Genomic DNA, 14,679 nt, shown 5'->3' with positions numbered 1-14,679 from the left:
AAGTGACGTGGGACGACGCGGGTCGAAGCGCGGTGGAGTTAGGAAGCGAGGTGGCGGTAGTGCTTGCCGCGGCCTCAAGAAGGTAGCTCGGAGGACCCCGCTGAATAAAAATGCGGGTGGGAATTTGGTGAAGTTCTTGGTCAGGGACATTGTTGATCTCGGTGAGCATGCCGTACAGTTGGGGCGGGAGCACGCCTGGCGGCAGGGTTACTGGCAAGCGCCGGCGCCGGCGCCTCTTCTGGATCATCTGTGACGGTGGGTTCGGTAGTGGCAGCCGAGTTCTGGGGTTGGTTGTTCTCCTTGTCGGCATCCTGGGAGGAGGGCCGGCTGGTGGGCGTCTCGAGTGACGAGGAAAGGAGGGGCGGAAGGGTTCTTTGTTGGCCTGGTGCGTTGGCCTGCTGGGGAGGGGGTGGTAGGGCCGGGATAGGAAATTCGTCATGTGCGATCTAGAGAAAGAAGAGTATGGTCAGCATTGAAGCCAACAACAAGAGAGGTCTGCCCACCTTGTCAAGTCTTGAGAGGATGCTTTGGAGCAGGTTGGGCCATTGAGCGCTGGCGATGATTAGGTCCTGGTCAGAGATGTTAGAGCACTGGAAGGCAAGCCACTTACTAGTCCATGGCGCCCCCTGCAGCAAGCTGCCGCAAGACTTCCTCGTCCGTCTCGATCTCCATAATGGGCGGTGGGCGATCGTTAGAGGAATATCGGTCAACCACACGAGTCTTGGAGAGGTTGCGACAGCCGATTGACGTCGCGTGGAGTCGCGACAGGGAAAGAGGCAAGGCGGGACGGCTGACCTCCCATTGGTTCAGGGACCTGATGCAGAAGCTACAGTGTCTATGTACCTAGTATCTAGGTACCATAGCTTGCATAGGTACTATGTGTACGCTAGAGTACGCTCGGACCTCTGCTGATTGCGGCGCCTAAAAATATGCGTTTGCGCAAGAGGCTATCGAACAGAAATTCAAGGGGTGAGCAGGTTCAAGAATCACCATTCAATCCGCATGGTCTCCAAACTCAGCTTGAAGGGGTGAGGCTGATGTCAAACAAGAGGAAGTCAGGCCCTCAAGCGGAGTCATGAAGGCACACACGGGCTATTCTCCGCCGTAAACCTTCGTCAACCACATGATACTGGAACATGACAATTTTCCATCAGAAATTCAAGGAGAAGACAATGCCTGGTCGTCACAGAGAAAATACAAGCGAGACTCTTCGACATCCCAAAGTATCGGACTACCGACTCAAGGCGTCCTTCCTCTGCGCTTCTGTTGAAGACAGTGTCATGATCATAATTTACAACTCTTCATAAACCGCAATATTTTGGCAAATAACCAGCTGTCTGTGTAGTGTAGTGGTTTATCACGTTTGTCTTACATCCCGTATGCAACACAAAAGGCCCCAGGTTCGAGCCCTGGCATAGACAACTTTTGCCATCACGACCGGATCATATGTGGGCCATTGCTCTGGGCGGTGCATGTTACCCGAACCACGAAATCTACTTGGGAAATAGGTTTCTTTAATTATGGTCTTCTCAACGTAGATGCTTGGGACTATACCGGCACATGGAAAGCTCTTTCGCTGCTGTCAGCTTACCTCAGATCGAGGTCACAGAGTGGTCAGGGAATGGGCATTGTGCATCTACCTAGATTCGCTTGAAGACTAAAGAGCAGTTCTGAACTATGCCTGCAGAGGCTGACCCATGCCTCCATATGTGACCATTTTGGTAATTTGATATTCCGAGACACCGTAAAGCGAGCCTTCCCTTCCAAACCCACTTTCCTTGACACCACCGAAAGGTGCGGCAGGGTCGGAAATGAGTCCCGTATTGACGCCGACCATGCCCACCTCCAGGGCCTCGGCGACACGGTGCACGCGCTGCAAGTCCTTCGAGAAGAAGTAGCCAGCCAAACCAAAGGTTGTGCTGTTTGCCATCGCAACAACCTCGGCCTCGGTATCAAAGGGGAAGATGCCCGCCACGGGGCCAAACGTCTCCTCCTCGGCCATGGCCATGTCGCGCGTCATGCCCGTCAGGACAGTTGGCTCGAAGAAGCTCCCCTCCATCTTGTTGCCACCGACCAGGACCTTGGCGCCCTTGGCTGTAGCATCGCGAACGTGGGCATCAGCCTTACCGACGGCGCGATCGTGAATGAGAGGTCCGTGGGTCGTGCCTTTCTCGAAACCGTTGCCGACGCGGAAACCCTTGACCTGGTCTGCGAGGCGAGCAGCAAATGCATCGTACAGACCGCGCTGAACGTAGATGCGGTTCGCACAGACGCATGTCTGGCCACTGGAACGGAATTTGGAAGCAACAGCTCCAGCAACAGCAGCGTCGAGATCGGCATCATCGAAAACGATAAAGGGAGCGTTGCCGCCGAGTTCGAGAGAGAGCTTCTTCAACGTGTCGGAGCTCTGGCGCATCAGGAGTTTGCCGACGTTGGTGGACCCGGTGAAGGAAACCTTTCGAATGGTTGGGGAGCTGGTCAAGGTTTCGCCGACCTCGGGAGTGTTCTGATGAGAGGTCACGACGTTGACGACGCCCGCGGGTATGCCAGCACGATGAGCAAGCTCGGCGAGGGCGAGAGAGGTGAAGGGCGTCTCAGCAGGCGCCTTGGCTACCACGGTACAGCCTGTGGCGAGGGCAGGGCCGATTTTGCGAGTGACCATGGCGGCAGGGAAGTTCCAACTGCCAACGTTTAGCAGGCGGCATTCAGCGGGGGTCGGGACTGACGGCGAACTCACGGGGTGATCAAGCCACAGACACCAACTGGCTCCTTGATGGTCCAGACCCTGTTGCCGGGCACAGATGAAGGGATGGTGTTGCCGTAAATGCGCGGGGCTTCCTCGCTGAACCACTCGAAGAAGTTGGCGGCGTAGGTGACCTCTCCTTTGGCATCGGCCAGGGGCTTACCGTTCTCCCAGGTGATGAGGGTGGTCAAATCTTCGGCGTTCTGCATCATGAGATCATACCACTTGCGAAGCAGCTTAGAGCGCTCGCGGCCCGTCTTGTGACGGAAGTCCTTGAACGCCTCGGCGGCGGCAGCAATCGCCTTCTCGGTATCGGCGCCGTCAAACTCGGGACAGGTACCGATGAGCTTGCCGGTGGCGGGATCGTGGACCTCGAACGTCTTGCCAGACTTGGCCTTGACCCATTGGCCGTTGACGTAGCATACATCCTGCTTGAGGAGAGAAGGGTCGTTGAGCTGAGGTTTCAGTGTTAGCAAGGTCTCGGGGGCTGGGTCTGGGTAAAGGGCGTGCCTTGGGGACCATGGTTGAAGCGGCTCGAAGAGTAAAGGGCACGAAAGAGTTTTGAACTGGCCTCCTGGCTGTGACCTGAGACGAAAGCTTTAATAGCCTCTGAGGGTTGCCGGGGCGCGGCAGGATGCTGAGCATGATGGTGAGCCGAGGCACGGCAACGTGAAGGCCAGGGTGCAGACGCAGGGCTTTAATTAGGGTGATGGAGGAGGACCTCAGGGCCGCATTGGTGGGCGGGTGGGCTGGCAGGAACTGTGGAATAGACGAGTTGTTGTTTGGCCTCGTTCACTGGTTCAGGTGGTTCAGGCGTGCAACCAAGAACTGCGAAGGGGTAGGTTGAAGATGATGTGTGTTCAATTACTCGGAATGCAGCCAGTCTCGCTGATCACGTTATGACGTTCATTCGGCGTTGAGCACCGGGCCGGGACAACGAGGGGAGGGGCTACCAGGTGTCAGCGCCCACCCGGCTTTGGTCCTCGAGTTATAGGCAGGTGCGATGGGGGAAGTGGGGTTCAAGGCCGTCATGATTGCTGCTAGGTAAGTGCGGAGGAGGAGTAGGTAGGAGCTATGACCATGCCATTCGTTGGTTGCGCCGACAGCCGTGCCACATCTGGCTCAACAAGAGGAGGACCGGCAGACCTACCTACCTGTAAGGGAAGGCAGAGTCTTCATCTGATTCTCATCGCATAAGCAATGCCAAGAAGCGGGCAAGACCTCTTGCCCTGATGCAGCCTCCATGAGAGATGTCACCCCCTACCTCTGAGCGTGAACGTCTCTCCTTCATCATCAATTTGGAGTTTCACGCGGCGGCCAACGACGACCTGTGCCATCTTACCCGCGAAACGCAATTCTCATCCTCCACAGGATCGCCTGCTGTTGAGAAATTCGCCAAGGGGCACTTAAGCCAAGTGTCATGTCCAAAGAACTCGCGGCACCAACGTAATGGCCCCATACCAACATGATATCTTGGACCCTCTCGTTGCTGTGGCCGGGAGAGCCCGCGACGCTGTTACCGCACTGGCACCATGGCTTCATTCACGAGCCGGTATCATTTTGAGACAGTTTCCGCAGTTGCGAGCCTCTGTCGACATGCTGTACTCATTGCTACTTGTCGTAGCCTCCCTTACTTCTCCGGCTGATGGCATTCATGTCGTGCCTGGGGTCGAGAGTACGAGCCCCATTTTCGATGCCTTTATGAGCTTTTCCATCGAGTTTGTCTTCTGGCCCGACTTTGCTGGTAACAAATCTCACCCAAATCGGTTCTCCGATACTCTGCTTGAAAACCTAGGCCAGCTCCAGGGCGTACGACCCTATGTTCGCGTTGGCGGCAACACCCAAGACTATGCCTTGTACGATGAGTCTCTCCCATATGCCGTCAACGGCACCTATGACCTGAAGAGGTCGAAGGATTACCCTACGACCATTGATATTGGCCCATCTTTCTTCGAGTCCTATAGCACGTTCAACAACACCAAGTTCACACATGGCTTCAATCTCGGCATCGGCGGAATCAAACCTGAAGGCCGTGCTGCTTTACTGGCTACCGTGCCTCTAGCCTGTAAGGCCATTGGCAAAGCCAACCTGGACCTGTGGGAGTACGGCAATGAGCCTGACCTATTCTCCATTTCTGCTCAGGGTCCAGTGCGGCCTCTGACCTGGAACGCCAAAGAATACATCAAGGAGTGGCTGAACGGTACCAGGGAAATCAGGGACGCTCTGGGCAAGTCATGCCCTGACATGCTAGAGGATGATCTCTATCGCTACGTCGCCCCATCAAACGGCGGTGTCTACAACCCTCTCCAGGCCAGTGAACAGTGGTCCGAGGGTCTCAACCGCGATGGTAACGTCAAGCTCTTCTCGACGCACAACTACATCAGTGGAGCCGAAAGTCCCGGAGTCACCCTTCAAGACACGTTGATGAACCATCATAAGACAGCGCAGTCCGTCGATGCCCATGTGAGGACATATCGCGACTTGACGGCCCACCACGATGACGTCCCGCCTCATATTCTAGGGGAGCACAACTCCCTCTATCACCAGGGCAAACCAGGCCTGTCCAACTCTTTCGGAGCAGCCCTCTGGGGCATCGATTTCAACCTGTACGCGGCCTCTGTCGGCATCAAACGTGTGCACATGCACATGGGCACCGACTACCGGGTAACTTTCGCAAATGACTCGTTCTTTCTGCCCCTCGTTACCTGAACTCTGTACTAACGCCTTGGTAGTACGCCAGCTGGCAGCCCATCACCACATCCACGACGGTAGCCGGCACCAAGCCCCCCTACTACGGCAACGTCGCCGTGGCCGCCATGCTCTCGCCCGGTCACGCTGTGCCGCCACCCCGCATCTCCGTTGCCCATATCTCGCTTCCCACCCCACGCGCCGCCGCCTATGCCGCGTACCACAACTCAACACTAGCCCGCCTCCTCGTCCTCAACCTTGAGGCTCACAACTCAACCGTCAACGGCACCGGCGAGATTCCCGACCCCGCGGCCCCGGCCCGCCCGTTGTTCCGCTATGCCTTTGCCGTGCCGGGGCTGGACGGGTCGGCACGGGTGCAGAGACTTTTTGCAAACGGCAGTGACGCCATCTCCGGTATCACGTGGGACGGCTGGAGCTATAACCAGGAACTGGCAGAGGGGAGGCCCGTGAGGCTGCGCAATGTCACGGTTGGAGAGAGGGTCGAGGTACGGGAGGGTGTGGTGGAGGTGGAGGTGCCGGCAAGTCAGGCTGTCCTCGTGAGTTTCGGAGAGGCCGGGGCAGAATGAGGGAGGGGCCAGTGTTTCGATACTGTACAAATTTTGACACAAAGGGGCAACGCCACGCAATGAAGGCACCTTGCTCCCGGAAAACTTGACTACTACGACGGCACGGTTCGTAGCACGGGCATATGTGCAGTTTACATATCACGAAAGAAAGGCTGAATTCGAACCCGTTCTGACAATGTCATGCTTGTGTTGCAGCTCAGACAGTGTAGGCTTTGTAGTGTACACGAGGGAAACTGTCCCGTCTTGAGAGTGGCCGGCCTATACACTGGCCATGGATGGTTTCATTTCCACGCTCCACAGACAGTAATGAGTAGTAGTCTTGTAGCAAAAGAATTCTGACGTCCCAAACTCCAAGCAGAAGAGACAGATTGCTTCACACCTGCCCGTCACGGCCATTTCTTCTAACGATAGGAAACAAAACAAAAAAAGGCACCACTCTCGGCATGGGCTCCCGCTCAACCGTACTGCTGCCTCAGTGGCAGCTTGCGATCCAGCGTCTGGAAGGCCATGGTCCTGGGCGTGTACGGCTGGACCATGACTCTCGGGCTGGCGGGTCCCTTGCCGCCGGCCATGCTGGCCATCTCCCACTGACCGCCCGTCTTGACGGGGCTGCTCCTGTCCGACTCGACATTGTCGTCCTCGTCGTCCTCGTCGTCGCTGTCGTCGCCCCAGCGCGAGTTCTTGCGGTGCGGGTGTTTGTCGGCCTCGGTGGGCCACATGCCCCAGACGGCCATGCCGAGGTTGACGAGGACCACGGCGAGCATGAGGACGGTGACGGCGAAGGAAGCCTTGGCGAGGCGGCAAGACTTTTCGGCATTGTGGCGGCCGCCGGCGGGGGCGCAGGAGCGGGTGATGTACCAGGCAATGTTGGAGGGGCGCTCGGGGTCGGCGTGATCGGGCCCCATCTGGCCGTACATGGAGGTTGTCCAAAGGGCCGTGAGGATGATGTTGAAGATGAGCGCAACGAGGGGGTAGTAGACCTTCATAATGAAGAGCACCATGCGGACGATGAGGCTGAAGAGGGACACGAGTGTCAGGGCTACGTTGAAGTCGGTCAGGCTGTTGGTGTTGGTCAGTATGAAGCAACTCAATGAGAGACAGATATTCGGAGGAACACGCACGATTGTGACCAGACAAAGGGGATCTTGGGCAGAGGGCGATAGTTTGCGTGGGCGTAGAGAATCATGCGAGGATCCGAGTTCCAGCCATTCTCGTAGCCAATCTGCCACATCTTGGTGCGCCAGGTGTTGGGCTGGGCGATGCCGAAGAGGACAAGGAGGGGGACCATGCAGATGAGCTCGGCGAGCATGTTGAACCACATGTAGCGCTTGGCCGAGGGCCACTTGCGGTGGAAGATGCGGTAGTTCATCTTCTCGTGTGTGAGGGTTTCGGATTTTCAGGTGGTATGTTGTGAAAGAAAATGAATTGTCAGTCTTCGAGGTTGAGCTCAGTCGAGGGGTTGTCGTCGTCTACGTCTGGGTCTTTCCCTCGCTTTGTCTATGTTCACGTCGGGTGGCGGAGTTCTTTGTACCGCTCGAGGCGCAATCGTCGCCAGAGAGGTCGTCTTTCACATTGGTCCAGATGCCAGTTTCACGGACCGTGTTGTGCCACCGATGGATCGATACAAGTCGTCTGTTCGTCGTCTTCGTCGTCGTCGTCGTCTTCTCAAGGAGGGGGGAAAAGAGAAGAGCCGCGCCGGTTCCCGTGGGCGGTGGCAGGTTTAAGGGCCATGGGCCTCACGGCATGCCACCCGCCGTTCGTTGGTTTCTGCAGCATTTGGGGTGGTCGTACTGGGATGGCTGCCAGTCTTGCCGGGCATGCGAGAGCAATCACAGCGACCATGGCCAATGGGGGCAGGTTGTCACCGGGAGGGGTGAGATGTAAGCGCCGTGATGAGGGGCGAGGGTCGTGATTTGGCGGTTGGGGGCTGGGGCCTGGCCAATGAGCACCCGCGAGTAGGCACTCAGGGTGCACCTGCAGATCATGGGTCCGTGGCCCTTCCATTGCCGCCCACTGCCCGCTAGCCCGGTGGGGGGCTTGGGGGAGTGTAGTAGCCCAAGCTTCGTGAGAGCTCGCCGGAGCTCCACCCTCACTTCACGACGACATGTCGACGTTGCAGACAAAGCCGCTGACCATGGATAGCTACGGCCGTGACTTACACTTGCATCATTCTAGTGAACTCCTGTATTCGATTTGATTCAATTCGCATTGTCAACCGCCTGCATTTTGTCTATTTTAGGGCGCCTCCGAATGCGGGGTAGAAGAGAGAGGTATCACATAGCCCATCGACTCTTTCTCCGTCACAGGATCGAGGCTCAACCCGGCATGCCTGGGGCCCTGGATCAATACGCTGTAGCTCTACACCATATTCAACTTATCTCCTGAGATCCGAAACACGACCCCGTTGCGGGAGGTGAAATCTATATCGACCCTGCGTGTCTTGTTCGATACCCTTGGGAACAACATTTGCCCCTTGATTGAGGAAAATGGCGGTACCTCAGGCAACCTCCTTCATGCTGGAAGGAATTCTATCATTTTGAATGCCCAATCTTTACTAACTGGACAAGGTCTGGTCACTATAGATACAGACAGCGCGTACGGTTGGCCCTTCCAGGCTCGATCATCCCCCATACCCCATCACCCTGAACCAGCAAGGAAACATGGATACGCGTCTCACCCGACAGCTGGGGAGGTCCTGGTGAGATGGTTCGACCTCATCAGAAGTATAGGCATGCCATCGTCTCTGTGACAAGCTCCTTAGTTCGAGGAAGTTAACTTCTTGACTATCTATTTCCCTTGACATTCTACTAACCAGCAAACTCTGCGGTTTGCACTCGCTTTGCTGAGAAATCTGACAGCACCTCCAAGGAAACTTCAGGGGAGAAAAATCTTGTCAGCTTATACAAATGTACATGTATAACAGCAAACATCGCGGTTCATATCAGGAGCTCTCTCTAGGGCTTCAACTCCGGATCACGGTGCACTCCAGGATCCCACGAGTAACGAGAGACGACCCCATCTCGATGTCCTTGTGTCTTTTGTAGCCATCGCGAGAATAATGAGGCTCAGTCTCACTAGTGCATGTTGTGCCTCGAAGGGGATGACGTGGCGCATCACAAAGAGCTATATATGTGGAAGAACATTGGAAGTCTTGTGTTGCCGATCCATCAAGCTGCGGCTCGCCGAAGTATGCCTTTAAGGGCGGGGAAATGGCAGGCCATATCGCTGGATCGCATCTTTGAACTGCCCTCCCATTCTGTAGCGTAAGAGACTTAGCGATAGTCCATCCAGACCAGCTTATTTGCCTCCTGCGATGGCTCACACTGGACGCTACGAGGTCGATAACAACTCGTGCCGCCAGCCATTTGGCAAGCTCGAAGTTCCATCCTGACTTGCTCCCGCAAATCAGGAACGCGGAACATAGCAAGTTCCGACCTCGAAGGTCCAAGGATATCACCCAAAACAAGAATGTGATGGCAGGCCAGACTTCGTTCTCATAGGGAGATGCCACTACCACGACGAACACAGGCTCTTGAATAAGGAGGAGGGAACATGAGGTTGGATTTGTTGGCTGAATGCTGACCCTCACATATCTGGACATGTGTATGGCAAATGACACCAACAAATGGGACCGATTGCTGTTTCAATTCGGAGCATGTGTTATTCAGTGTTTTTTTTACCTTGAACAAAACGAAAATGATTGCTTCTCGAACTCGAGTGAGCACGATGGGTTGGCAGACGTCAAATTTGGCTGCAGCCCGTAGAGGATTAGATGGCGAGGCAGATTGGTGTAAATGAAGGCAGACATCTCCCCTCAACTACTATACCAACGCTGGTCTGTTGATTTGACCCACACAAGAATCTGCTCGTATCTCGTCATTCTTGCTACTGACTCCAAAAACGAACCTCTCCCTCTTTCATCGCTGGCGTTCATCACGATCCTCTAGCTCAAAAGAGACTCTCGGCCTGCTGCTCTTCCAATCGAGCAAGCAGGCCCCCGGCTTTCAGGCAGTCTGTCCCCGACAACCTGGATAGCACCCTGATAGCATCTGAAGCACATGCAGCCGTAGCTAGTGAGCCTGCGTAGAAGATTCGTGATCGACGCAGCATTGGGCTTCTACGCTCCCAGTCTGGCGGGGCCGCCTGCCGTCGTGCGCACATTCCACGTGCGAAGATCTTCGGGGTGCGGAATATACTCCGTGCGTCTAGTGATGTCTATTACCTGCCGTCGATCCCGCGACCCTTCTCCTGTTGGCGCCTTCCCAGTCCCGCCCTGCGTAGCGCTTCAGGAGAGCATGCTTCACCGGACTGGCCTGGCGACGAAGCGTAAACTCTGTTTGGGACGAACACGACCGACCGCGAACAGGGGAGAGACGGGGGGAAAGGGCTGTGGGCGTCTCGGCAAAGCGGGTGGACCTTGACAGGTCCCGCGCTACTGCGACTGGCGAGAGAAGGACGTCGTCATAGGGGCGTGGCGTCATTGCTTCGGCTTTTACGTTCAGATGATAGAATCCTCACTTCGTCGTCTCAAGGACGAACGAGTTTCAACGACTTAGTCGTTTCCCGTGTTTCGGTGCCGGACGGTTGGATGTCTTTGGCGGGACGAATCGAGGCGAGACAAGGCGTTTGCTTGGCAGCTGTGTGTTTCGAGGACCCGAACGTCTGCTTACCACAGCGCATTCCTTTTTTTCTCCCCGAGGTTGGCACCCGGTGATGCGGATCCGGTGGGCTTCTTCGGGGTTGGAGGGTTCTTTGACCGGCGGTCTGCCACTAAATGGTAAGGCGAGCGGCCCACTAGGCAACATGTGAGGCATGATGTGTGTGCGTGTGTGTGTGTGTGTGGCCCTCAGCGAGGAAAAGACGATCGGCGATGACAAGTGGGGCAGATTGCGTTCTGGACCGTAGACGGCAGGGATGGCCCTGGCTGAAGTGCCGAGAAGGGCAAAAAGGGATTCAGAAAAGGGCATGGGACGATGGGAAATGCTTTTTCTGTTGGCGCCGTTGGGGCCATTGCTCCCGGGCAGGTCGCTGGTTGGATGGGGGCGGCCCGGGCATAGCATCCGTGACATATCGATTGGACCTGTTCTGGTCGTCTCTCGATCTGGTACATTCTTGACGAGCTTTCTTCCGAGGGTCGGGTTCACATCAAAGCAAATTGGCTCTCCGAGCAGTGGAGCAGGCGAGAGCATCGCCGTCGTGACCGCCTGCCAGAATCCCGACGCAAGCTCAACGTGGAACGACTAGGGCAGTCGCTGCTGCACCTTTCTAGCCTCCTCAGCGTCCAGAGTTGAGGCCAGGAGCATGGCACCTGCTTCTGGGGCCCAAGCAGGACGCCAAGACATGATGGCGTGTGGGCTGGTGGGTGGGCGCAACCAACGTGGCGGATGGAGCAGACAGTGACAGTGTGACGATGACGGTGACGGCGACGGTGCCGGCGATGTTTGTCCAGGTACATCACATTGAACGAACGTCCTTGACTGCGGTGGATCATCAGACAGCCCCCCAAGTATCTGCCATTGTCTGGATATAGACGCAGGAGAGCCCAAGTATCTTAGTGAGAGATGCCTCTAGGCATGCGCTGCAATTCGAACCGCAGTATCGAGACGGTATTAGGCTGGGACGTCGAATATTTCACCGGCCGGCGGATGGCCCGCTACCGAAGGGCCACCGTATGTCGACCAAGACGAGGTATCATCCCTTGGAAGTATCACATACAGACAGGTCTGGACCGCGTTTAGAACCGCCAAATTCCCCACGGCACGTCTCAGGGACGCTCAAAGGGCCCTCTTGGCCCTCTTATCCGGCGGGCTTTATTGGAACTGCCAGCCCCATAGGAGGGGGGGAGTCATTAGGCGGCCGAGGGGCTGGCGCTGACCACACGCCGCGGCTGCTGATCTGTACCGTCTCTGGGTTGGCTTGGGCTCCATGCTCCATGCTCCATGCTCCATCCCGCATCCCGTCTTCGTTACGCAGGCTGGCTGAGAAACGAGCTCGCCCTAAGGGGACTGACTGACTGACTGATGAAGGAAAGACGTGCTGGCAACCACGCAAAGCAAGAAGAGACAAGGCACATTTCTCCTTTCCATTCCCGGGCCTTCCATCTGAGCTTCCATGCCCATTTGGCTGAGCTGATAGTTTCCCATCTCTTTCCTACCCTCCATCTCTCCTCATTCGAATTGCTCCCGAATCACTCCCGAGCCAACAATCAACGAGCCTACCTACCATCGCTCATCGGCCACCGACCGCCCGCCGCCGACCGACCCATCCTTTTTGTTAGCGACGGCCCTCTACCATCGACCCTCTGTCTCCTCCTGTCTGCCCGCCCCGATTGAGACCTTGCATCGCCCGCCCACTGGAATCTCGATTGCCCATACGTTCTCTCGATGAGCACTTGACCCCCCCTGGCCCCGGAGGACAATCGAGCCTATTACTTTCCATCCAGAACTCCTACAACACTCGGCCGCCAGTGGTACCACAGGCAGTGCGCTTTCCACCCGTGCCCCAGTGCATGTGGCATTGTCCTGAGCGAGCCGTGCCTGTATCGCCGCCCGCCGTTCTTACCTCGCCTGCTGTCCGTCCCATCACCTCTACGACTCGGGCTCAACCAGGGGCCCCCCCTCGTCAATGGCCAGCGCTGCCTCGTGCGTCCAGTTGCCGCCACCACCGTTGTCGCTTTTCTCGCCTGTGCCCGCGCTGACCAGGCCCCCAGGCTTCCTCCCACAGCACCGACAGGACTTCCACCTCATCGTCCAGTGGGCACCTCCCCCGCACCTTTCCCCTGAAGTGAAGTGAAGTGCTGTGCTCCTGGGTCTTACCCCAATTCCCACGCAGACAGTACCTGCCTGTCTTCGAAAGATTCTACTACGAACTAAGGTACTCGCGGGAAGTCATCACCGCGCACCATCCCCGACAAGGGCAGAGAGTGGAGGCAACAACAGCAAGCTTCTCCTTCCTTTCTCTTTACTTCGATTATTCGGGAAAGAGTCCGTGGGAGCACTGGATTGGATGCTTGGCCGTCTGATTTTTCTCTCCGTACCCCTCTTTCGATTCCCCTGTCGCCATCGCCTCCATCGCCATCGAGACTGGCACCGCCGCCTGTCCTGTCACACGTCCAGGCCCGTCGGTCTTCGGCCGGCCCCCCTCCCCACGCCCCGCCCGTACCTCTAGGTAGGCGCTGCTTGCTGTTTTGGCCGCCTCTCCACGTACGTCCTCACCCAGCCAGCACTACCAGCACCATCCAAGCGGCGCATTCATGCCGTTGGCCAACGACCATCACCACGACACAACCCGACCGATCTCGCCCACAGCCTCTCCCACTTCCCTCTGCGGTGGCACTCGCCGCTCCTTCTTCTCTTCTGTCGAGCCTGCATCGTCGTCGTCGTTGTTGTCGCCTCTTTCTGCTACCTTTGCCACAGGCCCTGGTGCTCCTGGGTTTCCCTCTTCGCCAATTACGGCGCACTCGTCCGCTTGGCCAACATCTCCCCTGCCAGACAAGCACCACCTCTCCGCCTCATTACCGCCATCCTCTGGCCCGCCTGCTTCCTCGCCTCGCACCGACGTCCGCATCCACTCTTTCGCCCTCGATCACCCACACGATAACGTCTGCCGATCCGATTTTGCTGTAAACACCCACGTTCGCAACGACGACTTCAGCAGCAAGAGGCAGAACAGACGCTCTCACCACCTGGCCGGAGACGACTGGTCTTCTGCAGTCGGTCGGTATGGTTTGACCACAACGCCGACACCTCGCGACACTCTTTTCTCCACCTTCCCCCACGCGTCCACGACGTGGCCGCCGACAACCGCCTGGTCGACGCATACGAAGCCTCAGCAACCCTCCCGAAGACCCAACCCGCTGCCAGTAAAGCGGCCGTCCGAAGAGGATACAGCACGGCCTGGCGCAAAGTCGTCACCACTGAAGAAACCCCGCACTCGTCTGCTGCCGCCGCGCGCCATCGATCTCTCCGGAGTCCCCAGGACACCGACAGCCGCCGCAGCTCTTGCACTACTGAAGAGCGAGGGCGTCACTTCACCCTTGTTCTTCTCAAACTCGCCCAAACCCATGTCGAGCCGTGCCCCGTTTCTTCCGCCCACAGATGCGGCCGCGGCGCTCCTGGCTCGCCTCCGCGAGGAGAATGATGTCCGCACCGTCAGGCTGCCCCGTGGCCATGTCAGCTCCGCGAGCCCGGCCCGCTCCGGGAGTACATCTGGAAGCGGCAGCTGGTCCTCCATCGAGCCCGGAGGCAGTTCTTCGAGAAGCCCCAGCAGCCAGTATCTACCCCCCCGGCCTGCAGCTGCTCAATGGCTGTGGCGTCATAGAGCTGCTCGAACAAGACGAGCGGCCGACTTTTATCATCGACCTCGCCAACCCTGTCAATGGCAACAATCTCTCGCTGCACTTAATCTACGCCAATGCCTCTCTCCGAGCCTCCAGCGGCGTCCTTTGAGCTTCTCTCTCTCGACGGCGAGAAAGGCTGGAAAAGGACCAGGAACTACACCAATTTTCAAGGCATGGGGTGGATGAGCCACACGAAAAAACTACGAAAGCAATGGGACGTTCTGCCTTTCCCTCACATCTATATGGTAATATAAAACTGGAAATGTTCGACGGTGGCGCAAAGAGGTTTTCGGTTTCGTCAGTGGCAACACTAGGTGGCGGTG

General features: G+C 57.0%; 5 protein-coding genes and 1 non-coding gene across 6 annotated transcripts in view; 2 read left to right on the top strand and 4 right to left on the bottom strand.

Annotated features, from left to right (window-relative positions):
- VDBG_07226 (predicted protein) overlaps positions 1 to 672 on the bottom strand; it is a gene marked incomplete at both ends in the record, with an annotated part of 1,778 nt that extends 1,106 nt beyond the window's left edge. Inside the window, 3 exons of the mRNA XM_003002609.1 lie at positions 177 to 446; positions 504 to 552; positions 611 to 672. Coding sequence (XP_003002655.1) covers positions 177 to 446; positions 504 to 552; positions 611 to 672 — 381 coding nt within the window. The remainder of the gene's footprint in view (positions 1 to 176; positions 447 to 503; positions 553 to 610) is intronic.
- Positions 673 to 1,335: 663 nt separating this feature from the next.
- VDBG_15150 lies at positions 1,336 to 1,421 on the top strand. The gene has a single exon. It is a non-coding gene; the product is annotated as a tRNA-Val (tRNA).
- A 254-nt stretch (positions 1,422 to 1,675) lies between these two features.
- Positions 1,676 to 3,775, bottom strand: VDBG_07225 (succinate-semialdehyde dehydrogenase; the record flags this gene model as incomplete). Its single annotated transcript, XM_003002608.1, has 4 exons — positions 1,676 to 2,681; positions 2,738 to 3,321; positions 3,465 to 3,538; positions 3,682 to 3,775. 4 exons carry the CDS (start codon positions 3,773 to 3,775, stop codon positions 1,676 to 1,678), a joined length of 1,758 nt encoding a protein of 585 aa, XP_003002654.1.
- Positions 3,776 to 4,192: 417 nt separating this feature from the next.
- VDBG_07224 (beta-glucuronidase) lies at positions 4,193 to 6,018 on the top strand (the record flags this gene model as incomplete). Its single annotated transcript, XM_003002607.1, has 3 exons — positions 4,193 to 4,943; positions 4,995 to 5,407; positions 5,476 to 6,018. 3 exons carry the CDS (start codon positions 4,193 to 4,195, stop codon positions 6,016 to 6,018), a joined length of 1,707 nt encoding a protein of 568 aa, XP_003002653.1.
- Positions 6,019 to 6,473: 455 nt separating this feature from the next.
- Positions 6,474 to 7,387, bottom strand: VDBG_07223 (conserved hypothetical protein; the record flags this gene model as incomplete). Its single annotated transcript, XM_003002606.1, has 2 exons — positions 6,474 to 7,077; positions 7,140 to 7,387. The coding sequence occupies 2 exons, from the start codon at positions 7,385 to 7,387 to the stop codon at positions 6,474 to 6,476; spliced, it is 852 nt and encodes a 283-aa protein (XP_003002652.1).
- A 6,458-nt stretch (positions 7,388 to 13,845) lies between these two features.
- VDBG_07222 (predicted protein) lies at positions 13,846 to 14,250 on the bottom strand (the record flags this gene model as incomplete). The annotated part of the gene is made up of 1 exon (XM_003002605.1): positions 13,846 to 14,250. The coding sequence occupies one exon, from the start codon at positions 14,248 to 14,250 to the stop codon at positions 13,846 to 13,848; it is 405 nt and encodes a 134-aa protein (XP_003002651.1).
- Positions 14,251 to 14,679: the final 429 nt, after the last annotated feature.

The sequence above is a fragment of the Verticillium alfalfae genome, genomic scaffold (assembly GCF_000150825.1).
Source record: "Verticillium alfalfae VaMs.102 supercont1.9 genomic scaffold, whole genome shotgun sequence".
Taxonomy (NCBI): Eukaryota; Fungi; Ascomycota; class Sordariomycetes; order Glomerellales; family Plectosphaerellaceae; genus Verticillium; species Verticillium alfalfae.
Note: the sequence above shows the minus strand (reverse complement) of the source record. Positions and strands in the feature narration are given on the sequence as shown.